The 23,399-nt window shown below is 49.0% G+C and overlaps 11 protein-coding genes across 11 annotated transcripts; 6 read left to right on the forward strand and 5 right to left on the reverse strand.

The window, feature by feature from the left end:
* Window positions 1–212: 212 nt before the first annotated feature.
* BO94DRAFT_576761 (uncharacterized protein) lies at window positions 213–2,134 on the reverse strand (the record flags this gene model as incomplete). Its single annotated transcript, XM_025615153.1, has 5 exons — window positions 1,957–2,134; window positions 1,535–1,901; window positions 1,291–1,486; window positions 1,023–1,244; window positions 213–961 (listed from the first exon to the last, which is right to left on the reverse strand). The coding sequence occupies exons 1-5, from the start codon at window positions 2,031–2,033 to the stop codon at window positions 213–215; spliced, it is 1,611 nt and encodes a 536-aa protein (XP_025465441.1). The 5' UTR covers window positions 2,034–2,134.
* Window positions 2,135–2,608: 474 nt separating this feature from the next.
* BO94DRAFT_537027 (ATP-binding protein) lies at window positions 2,609–5,635 on the forward strand. Its single transcript, XM_025612176.1, has 9 exons — window positions 2,609–2,883; window positions 2,952–3,902; window positions 3,948–4,013; window positions 4,059–4,527; window positions 4,573–4,605; window positions 4,655–4,790; window positions 4,862–4,935; window positions 4,979–5,227; window positions 5,281–5,635. Exons 1-9 carry the CDS (start codon window positions 2,689–2,691, stop codon window positions 5,445–5,447), a joined length of 2,340 nt encoding a protein of 779 aa, XP_025465442.1. The 5' UTR covers window positions 2,609–2,688; the 3' UTR covers window positions 5,448–5,635.
* Window positions 5,636–5,638: 3 nt separating this feature from the next.
* BO94DRAFT_625966 (MDR family MFS transporter) lies at window positions 5,639–7,408 on the reverse strand (the record flags this gene model as incomplete). The annotated part of the gene is made up of 2 exons (XM_025617322.1): window positions 7,217–7,408; window positions 5,639–7,162 (listed from the first exon to the last, which is right to left on the reverse strand). The coding sequence occupies exons 1-2, from the start codon at window positions 7,364–7,366 to the stop codon at window positions 5,639–5,641; spliced, it is 1,674 nt and encodes a 557-aa protein (XP_025465443.1). The 5' UTR covers window positions 7,367–7,408.
* Window positions 7,409–8,127: 719 nt separating this feature from the next.
* BO94DRAFT_602218 (uncharacterized protein) lies at window positions 8,128–9,336 on the reverse strand. The gene is made up of 2 exons (XM_025616414.1): window positions 8,505–9,336; window positions 8,128–8,426 (listed from the first exon to the last, which is right to left on the reverse strand). Exons 1-2 carry the CDS (start codon window positions 9,303–9,305, stop codon window positions 8,190–8,192), a joined length of 1,038 nt encoding a protein of 345 aa, XP_025465444.1. The 5' UTR covers window positions 9,306–9,336; the 3' UTR covers window positions 8,128–8,189.
* A 187-nt stretch (window positions 9,337–9,523) lies between these two features.
* On the reverse strand, window positions 9,524–10,192 carry BO94DRAFT_548139 (uncharacterized protein; the record flags this gene model as incomplete). Its single annotated transcript, XM_025613380.1, has 2 exons — window positions 9,524–9,922; window positions 10,160–10,192. 2 exons carry the CDS (start codon window positions 10,190–10,192, stop codon window positions 9,524–9,526), a joined length of 432 nt encoding a protein of 143 aa, XP_025465445.1.
* A 775-nt stretch (window positions 10,193–10,967) lies between these two features.
* Window positions 10,968–12,980, forward strand: BO94DRAFT_496394 (uncharacterized protein). Its single transcript, XM_025609289.1, has 2 exons — window positions 10,968–12,254; window positions 12,307–12,980. The coding sequence occupies exons 1-2, from the start codon at window positions 11,052–11,054 to the stop codon at window positions 12,790–12,792; spliced, it is 1,689 nt and encodes a 562-aa protein (XP_025465446.1). The 5' UTR covers window positions 10,968–11,051; the 3' UTR covers window positions 12,793–12,980.
* Window positions 12,981–14,572: 1,592 nt separating this feature from the next.
* Window positions 14,573–15,018, forward strand: BO94DRAFT_548141 (uncharacterized protein; the record flags this gene model as incomplete). The annotated part of the gene is made up of 2 exons (XM_025613381.1): window positions 14,573–14,695; window positions 14,818–15,018. The coding sequence occupies 2 exons, from the start codon at window positions 14,573–14,575 to the stop codon at window positions 15,016–15,018; spliced, it is 324 nt and encodes a 107-aa protein (XP_025465447.1).
* Window positions 15,019–16,453: 1,435 nt separating this feature from the next.
* On the reverse strand, window positions 16,454–17,426 carry BO94DRAFT_587592 (uncharacterized protein; the record flags this gene model as incomplete). The annotated part of the gene is made up of 4 exons (XM_025615836.1): window positions 16,454–16,636; window positions 16,689–16,963; window positions 17,016–17,137; window positions 17,239–17,426. The coding sequence occupies 4 exons, from the start codon at window positions 17,424–17,426 to the stop codon at window positions 16,454–16,456; spliced, it is 768 nt and encodes a 255-aa protein (XP_025465448.1).
* A 1,563-nt stretch (window positions 17,427–18,989) lies between these two features.
* On the forward strand, window positions 18,990–19,657 carry BO94DRAFT_470594 (uncharacterized protein; the record flags this gene model as incomplete). Its single annotated transcript, XM_025608345.1, has 2 exons — window positions 18,990–19,311; window positions 19,383–19,657. 2 exons carry the CDS (start codon window positions 18,990–18,992, stop codon window positions 19,655–19,657), a joined length of 597 nt encoding a protein of 198 aa, XP_025465449.1.
* A 239-nt stretch (window positions 19,658–19,896) lies between these two features.
* BO94DRAFT_602226 (uncharacterized protein) lies at window positions 19,897–21,316 on the forward strand. Its single transcript, XM_025616415.1, has 3 exons — window positions 19,897–20,059; window positions 20,100–20,712; window positions 20,782–21,316. The coding sequence occupies exons 1-3, from the start codon at window positions 19,903–19,905 to the stop codon at window positions 21,026–21,028; spliced, it is 1,017 nt and encodes a 338-aa protein (XP_025465450.1). The 5' UTR covers window positions 19,897–19,902; the 3' UTR covers window positions 21,029–21,316.
* A 1,126-nt stretch (window positions 21,317–22,442) lies between these two features.
* Window positions 22,443–23,303, forward strand: BO94DRAFT_602241 (uncharacterized protein). The gene is made up of 2 exons (XM_025616416.1): window positions 22,443–22,535; window positions 22,599–23,303. Exon 2 carries the CDS (start codon window positions 22,658–22,660, stop codon window positions 23,147–23,149), a length of 492 nt encoding a protein of 163 aa, XP_025465451.1. The 5' UTR covers window positions 22,443–22,535; window positions 22,599–22,657; the 3' UTR covers window positions 23,150–23,303.
* Window positions 23,304–23,399: the final 96 nt, after the last annotated feature.

The following is a 23,399-nucleotide window of genomic DNA, read 5'->3' on the forward strand; positions in this document are numbered from 1 at the left end:
TCATGGGAGTAATTATGGAAGTTACCGATGGAACTTTCCTGCTTGGGAGGATGTTGCCTAATAACCGCTTTAGGTGTAAGAACTTTATGGAAATGCCCCGTTGGACAAGACAAGGGACAGAATGCGAGAAGAATGGATGATATAAACTGGAGGCTTATACAACACAGTACAATGATGTGCATGATTCCAAAACATGGTAGTCAGGGAACAAGCTACTGGTCAAGATCGATGATATCCAATGTTTTGGCACGGGCAGATTCCTTCCAGCTCTCAACCTCACCCCGATCGGCTGTATCCTTGTCAACAACAACGAAGGTTTTCAAGACGCACGCTGAGCGCTGTGACTCCTCGAGTATCCTCGAAAGCCCGGGATCGCCGGCCTTGCATGTCTCTGGTCTGTCTAATATTAGGTAGACCCGATCCAGTTGATCCAGTACACTGACGAACAGTTCGCACGCTGTTTTGATGTCTTTCTTTTGCCACTTGGTACTTTCGAGTATATCCACCCATGCTTGGTAGGTTTGGCGATCTTTCAACATAGCCGGTCGCATCTTGAAGAGATGATAAACCATGCGAGCAAGTGCGGTATGCATATGGTCATCCTCCATGCCTTCACGTCGGCAGAAATAGTAAGCAATCATTACAGAGTCGCCTTCTTCTGTGCGGAGACTCTCAACCAATTCGACAGCTGCAGAGCTGAGCCAGGACAATGGGGAATTCGTCTGTGCTGTGCGACCCCGCAGGATGAGGGTTCGAGATTGGTCGCTTTGTCTCCAGGATTGGTATAATCTGTTGGTCGCTATGTCCTTGATTCCACAACCGTATCTGAAACGAGCCTGCAGTTGAGACTGATATTCTTCCAAGTGCTGTTCATGAGAGAAGTCGTCCGGGACAAGCGCTTGTCGTAGACTTGCCAGTAGATCCTGGCTCTCATTTTGCTGCATCTGGACAATATCTAGATCTGGTCAGATACGCAGGAACAGAGGATAGGAAGTAGTAGTGTATAAGGTATCCGTTCTCACCCTTTCCTATGGTCGACACCTTTCCCTCAATCGCCGTAGTCCGTTTCTGCCCATCCTCGGCCATCGTCGTCAGCGCCGCGACACGCTGCTCCAAACGATAAACACGTTGGTTGAGCAGGTAGTCTCGTTCCTCCTTCACTTCTGCCAGCTCCGCCACAATCCCGTCGGCGGCTATCTTCACTCCCATCTCGGGAGGCTTGGCGACGGCTTGCCACAGTCGTTCTGCCGGTAATCAGCACACTGCGAATATGTTCTTCAATGATATTACCTAAAGCTGGCTTCTGGTAGTACTCAACTGCCATTTCAGAAAAGCTAAGAACATCCGTGTAGACTTTGGCGATGAGTTCCTGCATTCTTGGTGTTGGGTATATATTCCGGAGGCCTTGAAGACGTGGGAAAGCATTCTTAAAGTTTGCCAGTAAGCCTTCTATTTGGTCTTCACTTTTCTGCTTGTTGACTGCAACCTATTTGACTATAAGCATCGTAGCAAAGTGCAAGGGCTAGAAACTTGCCACAAGAAGGATCGATAAGGCCTGGACTGCGACTCCTCCAAACTGGGTATCGACCGCAATCATAATGGTCATAACCTGCGAGTAACAACTCAAGAAAGCAGAGAATGTGTTTACAAATCGTTGAACACGTGTAGAAAGTATCTTATCGCGTTGTTGGCGCCGCTCGTCAAGCTTCTCTTTGGCGGTGTCTACTGTCGGGAGGTATTCGCTCACCAAACGCTCTAGACCTGCAATACTGTACTCGACATTATAGTCTTCTACAGCCTGGTCGACTTTCTCCTGATCACCCTTGCGTAGGGTGTTTCGCACCCTCCGCCAGAACTTGAGCTGGGTTGAACGGAAATTCTGGGTGCGCTGCAAAACGGGGCTTGAAGATCGCGGGGATTAGACAAGGTGCTAATGGCATGCGTGTCTTCACGTACTTGTCCTTGCTGGTGTATTCTTCCCCATCGAAGAATTTATCTAATGTGTTGGGAGACTCGCGGTTCATCGGGAGCATGACGGAATATCGTTCGGCTGACTGAGGTTGGGCTGGAGAGGTTGGGCTCTAGGAGTAAGATTGTCCACTCGAGCCAGATGAGAAACGACACACTATTCTGAGGAAAGGTAACCCACCAGGCACAGCCCACCTTAGCTGGGGGAGATAAGGCGCGATTTCTGCAGGCGCATCCTGCTCACACTTGGGAGCAACCAGCAGCAAATGGGGCGGTGCGGTTCCCGCCCCCACGCATCCAAGCGTGGGTTCAGAACAAGAGGTGCTTCCCACTTCTCCCCCCTCGGTTTATTCCCCTTTCTGTCTCTGTGATTCGACGGGAACTGCCTTTGTCGACCGTCAGCTAGAGGAACTGCATAGTCGAAGGATTCAACACACCATTGCTAAATGAGTTGGCAGAATATGCCGCCCAACGCAATAAAAGTAAGCAGAAAGCCACAGGCTACGCCGAGGAATGAATGATAAGACGGAAAGAAGACAGGGATCGCGATCCTGGGGCGGTTATCCGCCCCCGACATCCCGTGCCCCTCCACCACGTTCCTGTGCATCCTATTGATAAGCTATCGACTCCTTCTGCTATGCACTTCTCCAGGCTTATTACGAAGCCTCCTCCGGTCGGGTGCCGCGACTCTTTTGGCCAACGTGGACGGACATCTTCGCCATGGGGGATTCCGCGGTTGGTAGCGATGAGGTACAATCCTTGGAGAGAAAGTATATCAGTCTACTGGAGCAAAGGATTGCGCAGTTGGAGAAGCTGGTCGCGTCAAATGTCACTGCCGAGGTAAAGGAACCGGGACCGTCCGTGGCTACTGAGCCTGAGAAGGAGAACAACTCTATTGAAGCCACCCCGACCGCCGTATGTCAACTCCAAAGATCGCTTAAGGAACTGATATCGGTGTTGAGTGTTCTAACTACTGTCTACAGGCCACGGAGACGAACGAGACCAAGGACAAAGAGGCAGAACCAGTGAAGAAGGAAGAGGAGGGGACGGATGGAAATCCCAGAATCAGGCTTCTGGATTCACGTTATAACGAGGAGAAAGGCGTGTTCGAAGACGTGCCTTCGAATCTACCTCCCACGAACAAAGGATCAGAGCCGAGCTTACCGTACGCATTCACCTGGCGGAGATCATTCGATGAGACCAAAAAGTACACCGGCTCGAATGCTATCATCAGCTCTCCGGGCTTGGAGAATCTCATCAAGAGTACCTGTCGACCATCCTCCGTGACCAGCTACAACAGCTTCTCCGACAAGTTTGACATTCTGGTCTGGGATTGGGACAAGTTGGAGGAAGCGGCGAGCGCTGGAGATGCTGAAAGTCCGAATGTCGACGCTGCAGACTTGCAACTGCTACTCGAGAGGGTTAGGTCAACCTCTGAGCTGGAATCGTATTTTCAGAAGCGAGATCAGTGGTCCAAGAATGCCGAGATTCCGTTCGAATATCTGTGGACTCTGTTTCCTCCGGGTGAAATGGTTTATTCACATGTCGTCTTCGACTGTCCCCAGGTCTTTATCGCTCGCGAATATACTTATGAGGATTACCGGGCGCGAAATGGAACGGATAAGAGTTACTTTAGTCTGACCTGCTGGTCTTATGACTGGAACGGGGAAACCTTCAATCGCGTTTCCGCAACTCTCCAAATTGACAAGTATACCGGCGCCAAGGCTATTAACACGCTCAAGTTTTACCCTTTGAAAAACTACATGGACAGAAATGGCAATCCCGCGGTGCATGAGCTTCGCCAAACCCTCCGAAAACGAGGTGAAAAGTTTCGTGAATTTTGTGTCGCACGGAAAGGCTCCCAACTGTTCTACTGCGATGGTCCGATAATTAGTAAGGAGGCAGGATATGACCTCGTTCCCAACAACTCAAATGTAGGCCAATAGACTGGTAGTCTGTCAGCCGCTAACCGACATTAGCAGTTCGACGCGAATAGTAACAGCGGGCTGGAAACCGTTGATCAGAGTGGGAATCGGTCGACTCGGGCAAGTGTTGACCCTACTGCTCAAATTCTTGTCTAATGTTAGTAGCTCACCGGGCCGGTCATCGTGGACCATCGATCATTCATCCAATATGCTGCGGCTGATGACATAGCTCCGATGGGGGACTTGGAAATTACCGACAACATCTATGAATGCACTTGTTCAGAGTGTAGGAAATCTAGGGAGCTGAAGAACATGATGAAGTTCAACTACGACGATGTCGAGGCTACCGATGACTTTGACGAAGATCAGTTTATTATCTGTCCGGCCAGGTTCTTGGGATACAGCATGAAATCGAAGAAATGGGTTCAGATGCCGGTCGACTGCGTGCATGAGATTAAACAGAAGATTCGGATGGATGCGTTTGACAAGTTGATCATGGAAGAGACTTCCAAGAAGCTGATCAAAAGCCTTGTTGCTAATCATGAGAAGAAGAAGAAGGCGGAGGATGGGGGCAAGGTGGGTAATGATGACTGGTTTGAGGGGAAGGGAGGAGGTCTTGTCATCCTTCTTCATGGTAGTACACCTCCTGTCCTCGTATACCCCCACTAACATTGTATAGGTCCCCCGGGTGTCGGCAAAACATCAACAGCAGGTATGTAAAGACGTTCCGCAAGAAGCGTGCGAATACTGATATAATGTAGAAAGCGTGGCCCAGGCAACCGGAAAGCCTCTTTTTGCTGTGAGCGTTAGTGACATTGGATTGAAGCCCGACCAGGTAGAAAGCAAGCTGGCACAGGTGTTCAGTTTGGCTTCAAAGTGGGAGGCTATTTTGTTGTTGTATGTTGCAGCGTTCCCATTCGTTGTTCACCCCTGCCTCTCCGCAATACCTATACTAACCTATATTACAGTGACGAAGCAGACGTCTTTCTGGAATCTCGAGGAACGGACAAGGGGGATCTAAACCGCAATTCTCTAGTGACAGGTAAGCCACTCGAAATTGGACCCGTTCAGTCTAACTTCCTCAGTGTTCCTCCGCATCCTCGAATATTATGACGGCATCTTAATCCTAACAACCAACCGGATCAAGACTTTCGACGTCGCCGTCCAATCTCGAGTGCACCTAGCAATGCGCTACAACAACATGCAGCTCGACGAATTACGTCAACTATTCTTACAGTTCATAAATGAGCGTCCGAAAGAGATAGCAGACTTGCGAGAAATGAGGAACTGGATTGAGGAAGAATTCGATGAAGAGGTCGATGGACGTCAAATACGTGCGTCAACTGTCACACACTAACTAAGGCACATAGCTGATCTGTCTGTTTAGGGAACATCGTCTCGTCAGCTCGAGCGCTGGCCAAATCCGATGACAACTATGGGGGCAAACTAAAGCTGGCGCACATAAAGCGCGTGCTGAAGATGACTGTCCAGTTCCAGAAGCATTTGCGTGATCAGCGGGTGGCTGCACAGAGAGATCGAGTTAATGATCGCTGAGAGTCTTGCCTCATCCAAATTTTCCTATGTATTTGGTAGTCAGTCATCATATTCTCACATTCACTTCTACAAGATTTCTGTCGATCCTAGACCCCAACTTTGACTGCTGAAATTATTCGTTCTTTCCACGCCTCTTCTGTATATACCTCCAATCAATCTCACAAATAAAACAACCCACAATTCTCAACAGTTCACTCCTTCCCCCTCTCCCTCATATTCTCCACCCCCGTCTTCGTCTCCGTATGCTCCCCACTCATAACCCTCTGCCTCACCCACGGCGCCGCCAACACCCCCACCGCCGCAGCCGCAGTATACAAAACAAACATATTCCTAATACTGCACGCATACGCCTCCCTGACCGCCCTCTGCTGCCCTACATCCCCAATACTCCCAATAACATCCACATTCGCCGCCGCATCCTCCCCGCCAAACAACCCCACCAACTCCGCATCCAGCCCCGCCTCCACCAACCCCCCCTTCCTCATCGCCATACTATCCTGAAACACCACCCCCCCTATAACCACCGCCAACGACGTCGCAATACTCCTCACAAACCCCAACGTCGCCGTCGCCACCGCAACGTCCCCCTGCCTCACCGTATTCTGTATCGCCAACATCGGCGTCGACAACAACAACGATAATCCCACCCCACCAACCACCTGAAACACTATAATCTCCGCAAGCGAGGTATCCACACCAAGCAGAACATACAACCCCGTCCCCAGCGTCAACACCACACTTCCCAACCAAATAACCTCTCGATACCGGCCCGTCTTATGCACAACCACCCCAACAACAACATCACTCACCGACGCGGCAATCATCATAGGTAACACCAACACCCCGCTCCGCGTGGGACTCGCCCCCTTCACAGACTGGAAGTAAAACGGGAGATAATACTCCGCTCCTCGCGTAGCCATACTATGTGCCGCGGCCACAAGTATCACGGCTACATTCTCCCAATGGTTGAATACCCCGAGATGCATGAGCGGATACCGCGCCACCTTTCTCTCCACAAACAAAAACATACCTATCAGTACCGTCCCCACAACAATCATGCATATGACCGTCGCACTAGACCAAGCGAAACTCACACCCCCGAAATCCAACCCTAGGAGAAGAAGCAGAATGACAGCAAGGATGGAAATACCCCCCAACCAATCAACCGCTTTCAATCCCTCCGAGAGATTCGTACGCGGGTTGTGTAGGTCCAAAAATAAAAGCACGATGATAAACGCAACCCCACAAACCGGCAAATTTATCCAAAAACACCACCTCCACCCCACAAACTCTGCCAAGGCCCCGCCAATCACCGGCCCCGTGGTCCCAGCCAACACCCATACCAAAGCGGTAGCACTAATATACAGTGCTCGATGGCGCATACTAAACAAATCCGAGATCACGATGTTCACCAGCGCCATGAGTCCCCCACCTGAGAGTCCCTGCACTGCGCGTCCGGCGATCAACATCGCCATTGTCCTGCTGGTCGCGGCGAGAAGACTTCCAATCGCGAAGATGACGATTGTGGAGAGGAGGGCGGGCTTTCGCCCCCAGATGTCGCTGATTCGGATCCAGATGGGGTTGGCGGCGCAGATGGCGAGGAGGTAGGAGGCGCCGATCCAGGTGTACCCTGCTGCGGAGTTGAGGGATTTGGTGATTGTGGGGATGGTGGTGGAGATTATGGTTTGGTCGAGGGCGGAGATGAAGAGGGTTAGCTGTAGGTCTTAATGTTAGTGGGTGTAAGGTTGGGGGTTGGAGGGGAGTTATACGCAAAGAATGAGGATTATGCTTGTTGTGCGGAGGGTGGAGCGTTGGGGGGGTGGTGGGTCGAACTGGAGGGGGGTGATTGTTGTTGCGGGAGGGGTGGTGTTTTGGTTATCTGGTGGGCTTTCAGGGTCGATGGGTGAGATTTCGTCCATGGTTTGGTGTGTTGTGTTGGGATTGGTGTTGGTAGTGTTGGTGCAGAGGTGTAGGTAGGTGAGATCGAGTTCAAGATTATATATCCGGCGGAGATTAAGCCGGGAGGGCATATCTAGCTTTTAATCGAGGTTTGATTAGGCTCGTTGAGGGATTTATCAGGTCCCGCTCTGGGGCCTAATTTAGGAATGGGTTGTCATCCACAGGGCGCGAAGGATTGCCGGCGGGACCCGATCTTATGATTGTAGGATCTGGTGGGGGATCTCTAAAAGATATCAAGTGATTGGCCTGTATTTGCGAGGGAAGTATAGATGAATAATTATTGACATGCGTAGACGCAAGGTACATGAAACTATGAGCATGATTCATGTCTCCGGGCAGGTGTTGTGTCGGAGTTGAGGGGGAGGTGAGCCCAGTTATATATTTCGGGCGGGTATGACGAAGACCGTAGGCGTACCGCAGTCAAAAATCGAGTACACTAGTAAGACTGTGGATATCTCTTTGTTTTAATCAGAAGTCTTATGCCATACACTGTACTTCCAGTGGGCTAATGAGGCTGTATTGTGAGGTAGACTGATAAAGTGTACCATGCTGACATGGTGCCTGAGGCATGAGTTATATGTGGCCCCAGGCACTCAGGGTCTGAAGTGAGCTATTCCTCATCTAGCAAGTGGAGACATTATAATGACCCACTGATGTATTCGGAAAGATTCTAAAAAAGTAGCAAGTCTTAACAGCTCCTGTGCGCAGATCCACTGATCATCCCCTTGAAAAGTAAACCTGATCCACATCGATGTCATGAGCAGAGAGAATGAACTTGATCCATCATCCCAGATCAGGCGTATCCTTAGGCCTCACAATAAAATCAATCCTTTCCCTCCTATAATCATCCGGCCACACATAGCTGCTTTCAAGGTCATAGTTCCGCTTCAATGCAGTACAGGTTCGAAAATGCTCAGGCAAATCATCCTCCAAAAACGCTCGATAATATGCCTCTCTGCTCGGAGGGTGTGCATGCCAGACCTCATCCGGGTCTGTCCAGTCGCTCACCATGCCTTCTTCCTAGTGATGGGTGCAAGCCCGACAGTAGGTCCCCGGCTCCAAAGTCGGCGTTTTGCGATCCCAGTACGGGAATGGGACCGTGGCATTTAAGCACAAACATGTCTCATCGTTTTCAATGCCCAGTTGTTGACGAACGGGTCGGAACCGGGGTCGGGCCCTGTGTATTCCTTGTCTGTTGTCGTTTTCCCATTGTTCCATCCGACGCTCATAGCTCTTCCGGTGTTCCGCCACACGCTCTTCGTATGCGCGGTCCATTTCTTCCTTGCTGCCATGGATCCTTTTCCCTAAGGCTCTTGCTGGAGCGATGCGCGCTAGGCGAACTAGGGGCTGTGATAGGTTGTAAATGATGGGGATGGGTTGTAGGTCTTTCTCGCTGAGACCGAAACGGAAGCGGATGTCGGACACTCGAGCCAGTTCATATGAGTGTCGGGTGAAATTGCATTTATAGCAGCAACGGGTGAAATTCGGGATGTATAGGAAGGGCCCGAAATCGGAACAGGTCAGACAGCGGGGATTGCAAAACTCGCTGAAGAGCTTTCGGATGGAGAAATAGGAGGTACATCTCATCTCGTACATGAGACAGAGGGCTTCACTGGCATGAGCCTTCAACAGTGAGTATGCGGGAAGCGAGTCGACTAGACATTCAGATACCGTGTCCACTAGACGTAGCATCCCCAAGCTGGCTAGATCCAGGTCGAGGAGAATCTCTTGAAGGATTTCAAGGGGGAATCGACTAGCCAGGGGGTTCATGGACGCCCTGCTTCTCGACTCTCTTGGTAATGTCAATATGCCGGTGGAATCACATGGAAGACCGCTGGAATCAAAATCAAGGATGTCCCTTGCCGGGTTTTTACATCGATATCCTGTCCCCGAAGCCATGGAAGGTGGAAGTGATCTGACTCATGAGGAGAATAGTCTGTTCTTACGAAAAGTTCCTGGCAAAAAATTTATTCTTGTACGTCATACCTCGGAATTATATGACAGCCGGTTTAACTACGGTCATACTTGGGTGAGCATTGCGCCACCCCGGAGAAGGTTTGTGCAGGTAATCGTAATGTATATTTAATAATTGATTACAAAAAGCTAACCTACAACAATCATATCATCATCCGACCCAGAGCCTGGACCCTGTCTGCCACCACGATCACCATTTCCTCGCCCTCCGCCTCCCCCACCACGGCCTTGACCACCCCGGCACCCCCGGCAACCCCAGCGCCCCCAGCATCCCCACCAATACCAGCACCAGCACCAGCACCAGCACCACCATCACCATCTCCTCCCCCTCCCCCTCCCCCTCCCCCTCCCTCTCCCCCCACACCACCATGGCGACGACGGCCAGGAAGATAACCACGGCGGCGACGACGGCCACCGCCAGCACCACCAGCACCACCAGCACCCCCTCCACCGTCCCCAACTTCCTGCCATGCGCCATCCTGACGATCGTAAGTGATGCGAGCGGGCCGGCCAACGGCATACTTAAAAATGGACTCGGATGCCTACTGGACAGACGTATCACCAAGATACAGAGAGTTCGTAAGTTGAGCCACAAATGGAAGCTCCTATATCTGGTATTCCACGTCCCCTCGTAAAGCCTTCAGCCAGGCAAGCCCAGCATCAGGGCCTGGGTGCCCAAAGGCTGCAATAGATGGATGAGGCGATGGACCATGAACCCGGGGGCTTCAAGGTAATAGAGTTGACTGTATATCTCTTCTCGGTAACCAGAGTAAGCTTACCAGCCAGGGGTGAACCTCCAGCCATTTCAGCATATGGAGGGATTTGGCAAGGGGATTATTGAATTGCGAGAGACAGCTCAAGTGGAAATATGGATGGGCCACATGGCTTCTTGATCCAAGTAAGCCATATGCTCTCCATTGTTCGGTTTACCCGAGCTCCACGTAGTTCACGTTAGCGGACCTGCATGTTGACAAACTACTATAATCAAGATACAACAACTAGATACTATAAGCAATAATATCAAGTGGCCAGTAAAATTTTCTTTGTGGTATGTTCGACACTTTTGCAACCCAGTCGCATGATTATACAAAGAAATGTCTTTTGTTTCTACAGCAGCGCGAAGCATTATCGATTAGCTGTCTGTATCTCTGTTTCGATATTGCCAGACAGGGCTACGGGATATGATACTGCGAGATATGATTTTCACTGTAGTGTTTCATTGCCATAACCTGAGCATAGCCACTGGCAGCCATACAGCAGATTTGGTCACGTGGCAGCCGTCACAGCCGTTCCTATATCGGCCGGTCACGTGTATAGTGCACGCTGCTCGTTGCATAGTTTAGGACAGTTTGCAACAACAGACAGGACTCCCTTGAGACTATGTGATGGCTATGGTCAATTTCCTCTATATGACCTCGAAGTTCTCATATGTATTATGCCGGAATTATTTCAGATAATGAAGATTAGTACCGGACTACTACTTGCAATGACTGTTTTAGGTCTAGCTCCCTTGCTGTCCGGCCCAGCTGTGTGTCATCTTGGCCGATTTGCACCAGAACTCAGCCTTGCCTCTTGTCCAGCATTGCTGCCTGGAGAGACCAGTCGCAACATCCATCAGCCCAACTGACAGTGTACTTGATTTATTGCGACACCCTTTCTTCGACAAAGGCAATGCTTACCCAATATCACCTAACTTTGGATGTATGGCGACTCATTTTCGACCTTTTAGCTATCCGCGACCTGAAGAATTTCTGCTTAGTCTCTCAGGCATTCAACCTGATCGCAACACCTCTCCTGTACCGATCTATTCATCTTATTGAATGGCAGGACCCTTGCCCAGTGCGGCGGCCGCGCTTCAAGGAATACGATGAAGAACAGCCCCCCCTAAAAGGGCATGCCCTTCTACTGTCCCGGCTAGGAGACGACAGAAACGATGCTCTCCGTGCCTTGGTGCAAGAAGTCAACATTTCATACCCCGCTGGCTCCTTTAGCCAGGACTCGGTCCATCGACTCCAGACTGACGACTACCTGATCAAGCTGATCGCCCGTCTGCCGAACCTTCGACGCATCACCCTCGCGATCCCGAAACTTCAGTCAGACCTCCTAGCTCACACCATCTGCAACCACCCCGCTAAGCCAGAGCTTCTGCTACTGCGACAAAGCGGAGAAAGTGAAACTTGTACATTTGCAGACCAAACCCTGCCCTGCGTCTCCACTCTCTCCGCAAATGTCAACCCATATATCAAGCCAAAAGACCCAACCCGGAGACTACTCACAATCCAACAATTGTTTTTCAACTGTCCAAATCTTCGCTCATTTTCGCTTGAGGTATCAGGGATCTATGGGGGTTGTGTCATCCTGGCGCCAAGACATGACAGAGTCACTTCCTTCCAGCTTACTGGAGAAGAGACGTTTCCCCCGCTGCAGCATCTTTCTTTCGATGGGTACTGCATCGGAGACCAAGAATGGGAGTATTGGCGTGATGGCGTCCAATGGGAAAGATTATCGTCGCTGGCTGTAGGACCAGATACCACCACTGGCGTCCTTGGCCGTCTAGCAGGGTATGCGACCCGCCTCACTACCCTTAAAGTGTCTGCGTGGGCGGGGGACAGTTTCCCTGATATGGCGGGACTCGACGAGCTTCTTTTATCGTTCAACTCGCTCGAAACCCTCGAGCTGAAAGGGCACCGATGCTCCATTGAGGCTATTGCCAACCACCGCAATCTATCTACTCTGTGTTTGCATGAAGACGAGCTCGCCCACAGCCAGGCTCAGCGACGAGCACCTACAGCGCAGGAACTTGAACATCTGGACCTTCACTGTCCCAATCTTAAATCCCTCAAAGTGTGCGTCAACAGAGGAGAAAATCAGTGGGTATGTCACACAGCCCCTCCCCCCTAAAACGACCCAACCTAACCATGAACAGCCAGATTATATCCTCCACCACCTCGCAAAAGGCTTCAAAAACCTAAGAGACCTCTCCATCCACTTCGAACTAGGCCTCGCCGACATCAAGAATCCCATCAAACCCACCATCAACTACAAATCGGTCCAAGCCCTCGGAGATAACTTCTTCGAACAAAGAAAACAGTCCGGGATCGAAGTCTCCCAGCTATTCACACTTACCCTCTGGACGGGAAAGTATTTCCGACGCTACCCACAATGGCAGCCCAGCTTTTCAAAATTTGAAGACCGGTATACCGCGACGTATAAATTGCGGCTGCATTGCGATAAGGTCATTGTCCGTCACCTGCAAAAGGAGAGGTTAGATTCTATTTGGAGGGGAGAAATTAATGTTTCCAAGTACGACCATAAGTTTCTTTGTGACAATCTGGAAGCTGCTGTGGAGGGGCCTAAAGATGATGATAGATCTTTTGGGTATGGGTTTGGGTTTGGGGCTTTGAGTGTTTAACATGATTTGACCGTGCTGATGATAGGGGACATTTTCCATTCTGAATGAATGGTCAACAGTTGTCCCAACATGTGATTACCTGCCCCTAGTGTGGTACTGCCAATGGGTGGCACATCTGCAATTTCCCTAGGCAATTTGCACAGATTCTAATCTTACTATGAAGTCAAATCTATAAGCATACTAGGGATAGATGTGATTCAATATGTCTTTTTGACAATATCCTCCTTAAACTTCACTACCAAACATGAATTCCTCTTATCTTCCAACACAAAATGTCTATTTAATGCGAACAACCAGCTCCACTAGACGCAAAGTACGACTATCAAATAAAAGAGATAAATAAATCCCACCCAATTCTTATTATTTTCCACTTCAACATTCACTGCATCTACATACCAAGAGCAAAATATTGAAAAACCGAGAAGGTCAACCTCCAATCATCCGCAGGCCAGGGCCTAGTTCATTATATTAGGGAATGCCTTTCAAGGGAGGAGTGGGTCACATTTATGCTTATTCAATGAAAGGTTCTTGTTGCGCCTAAGGTCCCGCATTATCTGATTCTCTCAGATCACGTGAGCGCCGGTTCCTCGGTGAGGTTTCCGCAAAGCGGATCATACCTTGTGATAGCCTCACGGGCGGTCCCATTTGGGCAACCGGAGACTATCAGCAATCCTACGGAACAGCTCGAACGGCCAGTTCCGTTAGATCCTGATCTCGCAGTATAAATATCCCTTCGTAGCCCCTCCTTAGCTGGGACCATCAAGTTCTTCATTTTATCTATCATCAGTATACATCAATCTCATACCAGTAAACCAAAACGATATACCTCTGCCTTCTGGAGAAGAGACACAACTAAAGTCATCTCCTAATATTGCCCTCTCGGACCGACTGTCAGGTGTATGTGGGATTAAGACTCTATACAGCCAACCACAAATATGTCTCGGGTTGATCAGAACCGGACTCAAACCTGCAGTCTTTGTGGTTCTGGATTGAATGCGAAACTAGCTTCTGGGCTCATAGCCTGTTGGTAACGTGAAGCAGAAGAAGCCGAGTTGTATTAGCTGACTGGTTAGAGGGCTTCTGCCTATGCAGGATGAAATGACAACAACACCGTGGCCAATGTGACCGGGTCACGTGAGGATTGCCGATGACAGTATACAACTGGCCAGTTAGAGCCAACTATCTGCTCGCAGTATAAGACCGGAGACGTCCAGCGCTGACAGTCCTGCACAGACCAAATATACCACGCCCCAGCTGCGGGCTTCCCATTTGGATTCACGGCAGGATGCAATATCATGGTAGAGGCAGAGCAGGTGGACGTGGTAGCTGCCTGGTGAGGGAATGAATTCATTGAATCATTCACCTTCCTGGTGGAAGCTCTTGCCTGATCTGTGGTATGCACCTACCGGATCCTGGCCTTATAATTCCCTGAGGCACAATATGTTGGGATCCCCGATGGACTCCCACGCCGGTAGGCAACGTAGGGTCACGTGACGCTCCTCCCTACACCGCTAGTTAGTCCATATAGATGGCCTACGAGGCCCCTAGCTAGATCATCATCCATCTCATTCTACACGGTTGAATCGCCTTAGTAGCCACTCCAACACAATATATAAATAGCCGCGCATGCTATCTGTCGGAATCCTTTTTGTTTCTTCACTCATTTATCACTACCCACCTTCATTCAACCTCAGTCTGTGTTCACTCATCTGCATTCATAGCCTACCAACGGCCAGACCTTCAGCGTAAAGCCCCGCTTCCTTCGCATTGATCTTTCAAAATGCCACATCCCCCGGTTCCTCACTTTCAAGCATCACATAAAGCTGTTCCAAGCTCTCAGGCTTCACAGAAGAGGAGTTCTCGGCCTATATTTAGCGAGCTTTACAAAGCATCCAAACATCCAGTGAGTTGATTGAGAATGTCTATGAAGATATCTTCTCCGAGGACGGCTTGTTAGTTTGTGGATTGTTGGCAGAAGGCAGTCACCAAACAAGCCGTTCTGGCTGATATTGAACAATGAATCAGAGTCGACTACTCACGTACCGAACTCTTTGGGTACGAAACATGCCATCCGAGCTTCATGATGCGTGTCAGCGCTGGGTAATCCACGCTTACGGTCGCTGGATGCAAGATGGTCTGTTGACTGCCCTTGAAGGCAAAGAGATGGGAATTGGTGTCAACACAGGTATGACCTGCACTGCTCACCAGCTTCGAGCAGGCTCATAATTTTGATTAAATTTCACCGGATTTACTGGCACTTATGCCTCAAAGGTAAAGCAACCTGATCTATATCTCCGTGGAGATGTAAGCGACATGCCATCAATTGTTATTGAACCGGGATGGTCGGAGTCTTTCCCTAATCTACGAGCCGATAAAGATTTATGGTTGAAAGGTACAACGGAAGTTGGGCTCGTTATACTTCTAAAATGAACCAAGGTCCTGAATGGGAAAGTGAAAGGATTAGCAGAGCTCTGGAGGCGTGGTAATCAAGAGAACCTTGCTGTTCATCAGCTTGTATGATTTATTCCTTATTTGCTCTTATTCAGTCCGGAACTAATCTTAAGCCCTAGGTAATATTTCCTACACCAGATCCTCTTCCAAGCTACGACCGTATCGAGTTCACAAAGAGGCAATTATTCGGCCCTGATATTGCTATCACGAACCCTGACAGCATGCTCTCACTTGAAATTTCAGACCTACGATTATTTGCCGAAAGGGTTCTGGTACGGAAGATGGGTCTTACCCCTTCCTGATACCAACTCTTCATTTAACTCGACATGACCTTCGATCCAGTCCCACTCTTTTAGTCTGGGGGATGATGAGCTGTGGTATCAAACTTTCGGCATGTTAGACTGAAAACTGATTGCATGTTCAGCAAGTTATGGTAGTACCGTTTCAGGTCACTTCGATACGGTGTAATAAGGGTATTGGTCAGTTGGTAATGCTTAGGATGTGTCAGTCTGATTTAGAAGGCGGAGTAATAAGATAAATACTAGGTACTGGCCTATGGGAAGCGCCAAGTCCAAAGCATTGCGAAGCGTTTTATTAACCATCCAGCAACACATTTCTAAAAGCATGTCGTTAAAGGTATCTTGCATAAGTGAATAATTTATGTGCTGATTATGGACTCCATCAAACACTTTCTAAAGAACTGAACGAAGCGCTGGGAAAGGGCTATGTCAAGTACTTCTAAAAGCCTTAACCAAGCGCTTCTGAAGGGCCTAATAAAGCGCCTCTAAAGACCTCTGTCAAGCGCATTGAAAGACCTTTACCAGGCTCTCCTAAATCACAAGTAGACGACCTCACTTAGTACTTTGAAGTAATTTTCAACACAGTACTCGATTCGGACCTACACCCTGAATACACGTTATGATCTGGTCTCCACTCACATATATGAAGCAAGTCATGATTGTGGGATAGTAGCAATGGAGAAGCTCGACAAGCAATTTTGATAGTCATAATCCCATTCGCCATTCTCTAAGGGAGAATGAATTGGGATAATCATGGTCCATATATGGCTTTATTGTGGTTGTTGTGCAATCTAATACCCACTCAGCTAGACTTTGGCCATGCCTTATATATCCTTCACCCGGGTCATGAATAGAAATTAGTATGGATAAATCTCAGCGAATTGTAACAACCTGAGCCGGCATCACCTTTATCATGCTGGGGACATTCCAAATTCTAGTGTGATAACAAATTCAGCAAGCGTTCGCAGCTGTGACATCTCAAGGGACAGAACCGTGTTTGGTTCCGAGATAGGAGTATTCAGTCCTATCAATTGACCTTTTGTGAACTCGATGCGATCGTCATAAGGGAGAGGATTCTGTTCAGGGAATATAGCCTAGCACAGTACATTAGCTTCAACTGACAAAACCTCAAGATGACTGTCTTACCAAACGACGAGCAGCAAGACCACCCTCGCCAGCTCGACTCCATACTTCCGCAATACCCTCCACTTTGTTATTCAACGTCTTACTCCATATCAAGAGTACAACAACTTGAACCTCTGATGTACCCCTGAGCCAGAGATCCTTTGCCGCCTGGAGTCTATCCCCGCTTCCGCTCCACCCGGCTTCAACAACAATGCTTGGGATGCTTTCCCAATATCCAGCCACGTAGAGATCCGGCTGGTCGGAAGATAATATATATCCCGTGAAGCCCTCGAATCCTGGAGTGATGAATCAGCGTGGATGATTTGTGGGGCATGGTCTTTGGCGTACTTGTACCAACACCAATTCCCATCATCCTGTAACCCTCATCACGCGTCATACGACCATCGCACACCCAGTCGATGTTGGAATTTTTCCCCCACTGCTGCTGGATGCCGTGCAAGGAGGGGTTCCTGAGGCGTACGCAGAGGGTGCGTGTTTTTGAATTCTAGGTTGTTCTAATTTGTCGTTGTCAGGACAAATGATATGGATATCTGTTTGGGGATCCAGTTACTGGGTGTGGATCCTCTCAACATTGGCATTTTCCACAAACCTACGGCAGAGGATCAAGCCATTTACTGGGTTGATATCTTTGAAGACTAGCTCAGTATGGTCTCGGATTGTTAGGACTCTCTGGGCGATCTCGTTGAGGATCTGCTGGACGAGGTGTGAGGAATATTGAGAACTGGGAGGTTGTTCCATGTTGTAGCAGAGACCTGGTTTTTTGAAGAAGATGTGATGTTTTGGGGGGTTAAATCCAAAGGCATAATGGGGACAATAAACTAGATGGTATCCCCTTTTTTACCTCAAGGTCGCGGAAAGCGGAAGGTAAAAGAACCGGCCAGGATATGGATATATATACGGGGAAAATGTGTTGAAGCAGAGAAAAGTCTGGACGAATGAGGTGGGTGTCCGTCATTCTTAAATCGTAATGACGATGGGGATAAGCCGGTTTTGATGACCTTTCACTTGGCCCTGACGTTGCTGCGACGTAGAAAACGGCAAAATGATGAGGACTGTTCAAGATACCACGCTGTCGGCAATTCCAAGTTCATCGGGAGTCGGTAGAGGAAATTGCTGGGCGATTCAATGGATGCGTACCTCTCCTCACATAGGACTTATTGCAATCTGACAGATTCTCGACTGCTACAGTTATACCGGACGCGTATAGGAAAATTTGGTTGCGATATGACATAACACGTCATATCAGCCGGATGAATGAACGGCGTCATGCTTCGCAGCACCCAGCGTTCGACACAGTAGGCTGGAATAAAGATGATCCTGGGTGCGCGAGAAATCAAGTGAGATCTAAGTAAGGAGAGATGACCTCAGCAACATATATAGACACGAGCGCCCCCACTACACTAAGAGACTTTTCGTCACTGTGCCGCGAAAAGGTATATATCATTCTAGGAATCGAAGATACCCTTCATGGGAATCCAAACCAATTATCATAGTTTCGAAATGGTTCAAATCTCTGTATATAGGCGCAGCTCCCTCGGAATTGATCATAACAGCCTTTATAGAATGCATCGGACCCTGAGCAGAGAGAATCCGTTGAAGTATTCCTTTATTCCAACAGTGTAATTCTTGGTATACCAATTAGGAAACAATGTACACCATCACCGTCATATATAGCCTGGGGCAGCAGAATAGCAGCTCATTCTTACAAGTTAATGATGCAATAGTTCACTCCGTGTTTTCAACACAAAAAAAAAAAAAAAAAAAAAAAAAGAAAGAAAAAAAAGAAAATGAAAAGATTACAACCGCAACAATCACTCCTTTGGGTTAGTACATCTTATTTTTGAAACCTAGTACCAAAGTCCTGGTGCCACACATAGTGCCGGCACCGGCTGGGTAGAAGATATCGTTACCGAGATAGCACTAGGCCGTGTAGAGACCCTTTTGGATTGGATGAGATAACTCGGCCCCTGCCCACCAATCATAACAATTTAGGAGGTACTGATCGCGAGAATCTAGAGCGTATCAAGGTTAGCTTTGTGGTTAGGGCTATCTAGCGCAGTGGGGGGCCAATCCCGCCCGCTCTTGTGTTTCCTTCCGGGCAACCGGGTTAGAGATGCAGGGATGTGAAGTACCTGACCAATGCGCATCCCGCGGATAGCACGGATCAAATCATCTCTTCCCATCAGGCTAAAGCTTATAAAAAGGCCCGCATGCCCGCTGTTTGCTGCAGTGTCAACCCCCGACTACCCATCCCCGTTCTCCACTATGCGTCGCATTCTGGCCATATTAATCCCCTGCGTGATGCTTTCATGTATACTTATAATTCGCACCATTATTCTCCATCAATTAAACACCCCTATAATTATTCCACTGCCAGATAACCCGGCACCCGAAAAAGACATCATCGATTGTATTCCGAGCCCTCCGCCCGAGCGACAGTCCTGGGCAGCATTTGGCACTGGTCCAGGGACCAGAGTCTATGGCTATCCGTCCAAGGGCGGATACTATCGGCTGGACGATTGCCTTGGGATCGAACTTGACTTCCTGGGGCTTGATCGATTTAATGTCACGAGACATCCGCCGGAATCTGATCCGGAGTGGCAGGCAAAGGAGGATGCTCACTGTGCTCGGATTACGTGCTCTATTCCTACTAAACCGAGTCTAGCGGGGTACTGATGCCAGGTTCTTGGATAGTGCGACATCTAGGCGCGACCTGGGTGAAATATCATGATGATGACTTTTGGTTCACGGTGGAGGGCCCCGAGGACAGTGATCCATATACAAAGGTTGGCTGGCCTGCCGCGGGTGGCGTCTGGGTGTTGCACATCACGTACGGTGAGGCGTGGAAGAGGGGCGCGGCGATCCTCTATAATGCGAGGGATATGGAGGAGCGTTGTGAGTTGATCAAGAGGTTGGGGGGCGAGTTCTTCGAAGACCCGAACGATTGTCCCTATCTGGATCTTTCGTGAGAGCCCACGTCGGATTGGCGGTCTATGATAGACTGATGCACATACTCAATATGTTGGATGTTGGATTAGTAGTACTCCATACTCCACCATCCAACATCGGCTGGTCGGACCCATCGTCAACGACCCAATGATACCCACTAGCCCCACAAAGGGTTTACAATAATCCGATCCTGGTTTTCCGTCCTGGTCGTGGTTTGCCACCACCCTCTCTAACCCACTTTCCGTTACCTATATAACCCCAAATCATGCTCACTCCACTATATCCACCCCAAGATCTCTGGCCTGGAGGTATCCCCACACAAATTCACCTAGACAATGGCCCGGGACTAGATTACGAGGAAATGGCCGAGGCATCCAAGGGATGGTGTCTATTTGTCCAGGTTTCTACACCCAATTGCCCCTGTCCATGAAGAATATATGATTGATGTGAATAACAATCCAGGTTCATCGAGAAACATTCAATTTTGGCTAAGGATTGTCCAGTCATATTATTCACGTGCGCCTCTTCCACCATCAGCTCTGCATTATCCTCCCTCACTTCTCCACCGAAGCCGTTCTCGACCGAAGAACTTCATCTGTTTTGCGCCAGTGAACCGAGACAAGGACCATGCGAAGAATTATACCCATCTAACCAAACTCTTGATCCTGCTGTATATCCATGAAAATTGGGCCCCATCACATCCCTTCAGCTATGACCCCAGTGCCCCGCATCCCAGTATCCCTGCTCAATACCCGGATCTTGCTCGATATCCATCGTCCGAGAATTTTATATCGCTCTATTACCTCGAAACCGCTGACTTCCGCTATCTGTCAGTGACGCGGACGGGAACGGTGTTCCTCGCGGCTATAGGTCAGATATATACAGTTATTGATCAGGATACCCTAAAAACCGGAAGGCTTGCCTTGTTTTCGTTTCAGTCAAATGGGCAAGTCAAGTCCTCGACGCGTTTGCGACCATGGCACATGGGCGCGGAGATGTCAACTCACCACATGCTAGGATGGCCGTTGGAAAGACTGATTGATGAACACTCCTATTATCATCTTGGTTGTGATCCGTAAGAAATCAAAATCTGTCCCTGCCGAGAGAACAAATCCCACTGACCAAAGTTTCCTCCTTATCACAGGCTGAACATGGATTTGCCCATAGTCGACATTGTGAATTCCTCGACGCAACGAGGAGAACTTCATGTCCCGTATTCCCGAGAACACTGGGCGCTGGAGCTGGAGCTTTTCGCGCCTGGGTATCTCGAGCTGGAAGCTAGGGGATTGGAAGTGGAATATGAGCTTACGAGCTTGTCGGATGAGATGGACAGTTACAATCATCGGGTGCCCCCTCAGAAGGGCCCGTATCGCCCAGGCCGGGCGGCCTGATTAGATCGATGGAAAAACATCGTCGAGTGCTTAGAGGTTTCGTTGTCTATGGACCCTATTCTTGAAGTGCATCTTTCACGTGCACGTTCATCTCCTAACAAATTGACCCTCACTATGTGCAATAGCCAGCTCTCCCTCCTCATGCAAACAATGCATACACAATAGACAATACGTTCCGCTCACTAAACCGTCATCGTCAGCACAGGCCCCTTTTACACATTGTTATGGAGGGCCTGAGTGGCTTAGACAATGTTACCATTTTTCCAAGTAAGGTCAGATTTATGTATCATGTCTTTTTGGCGGCGATCGCTAGTGGCACGGCTTGGGTTTATGATGTTGCTTAGGCTGCCCACTGGAAGGCGCTGCCTAGTCCAATGTGAGGGATTGAACTGTTACACCAGGCTTAACTGTCCATACCAAGGCTTTCGCCCCAATGAACGTTTATTTGCAGAAATATCACAAACTCTCGAACCATCTTAGATCCATATATTCTTTCCGAATAACTATATCAAGGAAAAATTGCACTCACTCGGATATTTTTCATCGCACCCCTAGACAGTGGATTAATATGCTTTCTGGTGCTGCATATCCTCCATATGACGCTGACCCCGGAGGGCTTCCGGGGCCTGCTGCAGGTAATGGGCTTCTATTTGAAGTTCTGTACCTGGTAGCATGTCCTGTCTATATTTTATTCCCTCTTTTTATCCCGCCCTGCTAACCCTTATCTCTCTACTCCCCGCGGCCCCCCGGCCTTGTGCTAACTGTGGACCTCGCCAGGACAATCACTATTTCCAGGTCTTGTGGTCTTACTTGCCCGGCTTGCCCGGTGCCTGCCTGACTCTGTAATTCAGGGACAACTCACTTACCTGCGAAGCGTTCTACAGGTCGGGGGCGCAACTAGTCAACTGGTGTGTCCAGTGCTGTGTATACCTGAAATTGTCTTCGTGGTTCTTTGTATATAGATCCATGGCTTGGCACGTTTCTATACCCTATGGGAGGTCTCAGGAAGGTCTGGTAGGCGCCAGGCCTTCCGCTAGATGTTAAATACTACTACTACTACTACTACTACTACTACTACTACTACTACTACCACCACTACCACTACTACTATCTCCTCTATACGATGGTTTTCAACATCAATGAGCGGAGATAGTCCTACCTAATCACAAGATTTGAAACACCAAAAATGGTGATAGGCGGTTCGGTGGCCTACATTCCAGGAAAGCTCCGTATAGCCAATAATCGTCGGTAGGGACTACCCGGTCAGCTTGCTGGGGGGCTCATATTCCAAGCCGTTTGGGCTGTCCCTTGACCTTCCTCGTGCTTGTATTATATACTGCTTTTATTGTTCAATCCTCACTTCCTGTCCAGAAGCTTCTAATTCGCGGCCATGACGAGCGTTGAACTGGAACTGTCGGAGATCTCTTTCATCAATCAAATTGGAAGATCAGATGATTCCTCGATCTTTCACACCTTGTGGCACGGTAAAGAGTGTATCCTGAAAGTAGTGAGTATCCCCGTTATTCCTTCAATTCCCGCCAGCTCCCACTAACATGCGCAACCAATCTAGTATCACTCAACCGAGCCATCCCCGACAGACCCCCCAACCCGCGAAATCGACCCATTCAAATGCGAAAGTGTCGCGTTTGCACGACTCCACGAACGCGGTCTGTGCGATCAAGAGTATGTCCCTCGCTTTTATGGCATAGTAGAGCGGTTCACCCTTTGGAATGGTCACCCCATCTCGATGATTTCCTGGATGACCGTCTACGTCCCAATGCAGTTCTGCTTGAGTACATACCCAACCTGTGCCCAATAGCACTGTCCAAATTCTCAGAAAATCGTGTCCAGCAGCTCCATCACATCCTACTCGAGATCCATCGTGCAGGTATCTACCATGGGGATCCGTATCCACGCAATATGATGGTCCAGGAAGGCTCGGACCGAGTTCTCTGGATTGACTTTACCTACGCTCAGACACTTACGCCAGATTCTATGCAACCGTATCATGTAGAATGGATGAAAGATGAGGCAGGTATGATGGAGTACTTTCTCAAAGCTCTGGTATTTCCCCCGACGGCATTACTGACTCCTGACGTGGTGCATGCTTCTAACATTTGAGATAGGGGTTATAAGCCGTCTGCGGAGGACGATGAAACGTACTTTCGAAAACTCTCGGATGTTTGATCTGGATCATAGCAAGCGGGTCCTACACCGCTGGAGAGTTTTGGTTGGGGTGGAATATCGTTCTACCGATGGACTGTGACAGACAGTGGGAAAATGAATAACTTGAACTCAGAGCGATATAATGAATAGTACTGTACTGACATCATAATACAAGTGCCTCTGAGGAAGAAATCATTTATTTTGG

This window comes from Aspergillus sclerotioniger (genome assembly GCF_003184525.1).
Source record: "Aspergillus sclerotioniger CBS 115572 chromosome Unknown BO94scaffold_21, whole genome shotgun sequence".
Lineage (NCBI taxonomy): Eukaryota > Fungi > Ascomycota > Eurotiomycetes > Eurotiales > Aspergillaceae > Aspergillus > Aspergillus sclerotioniger.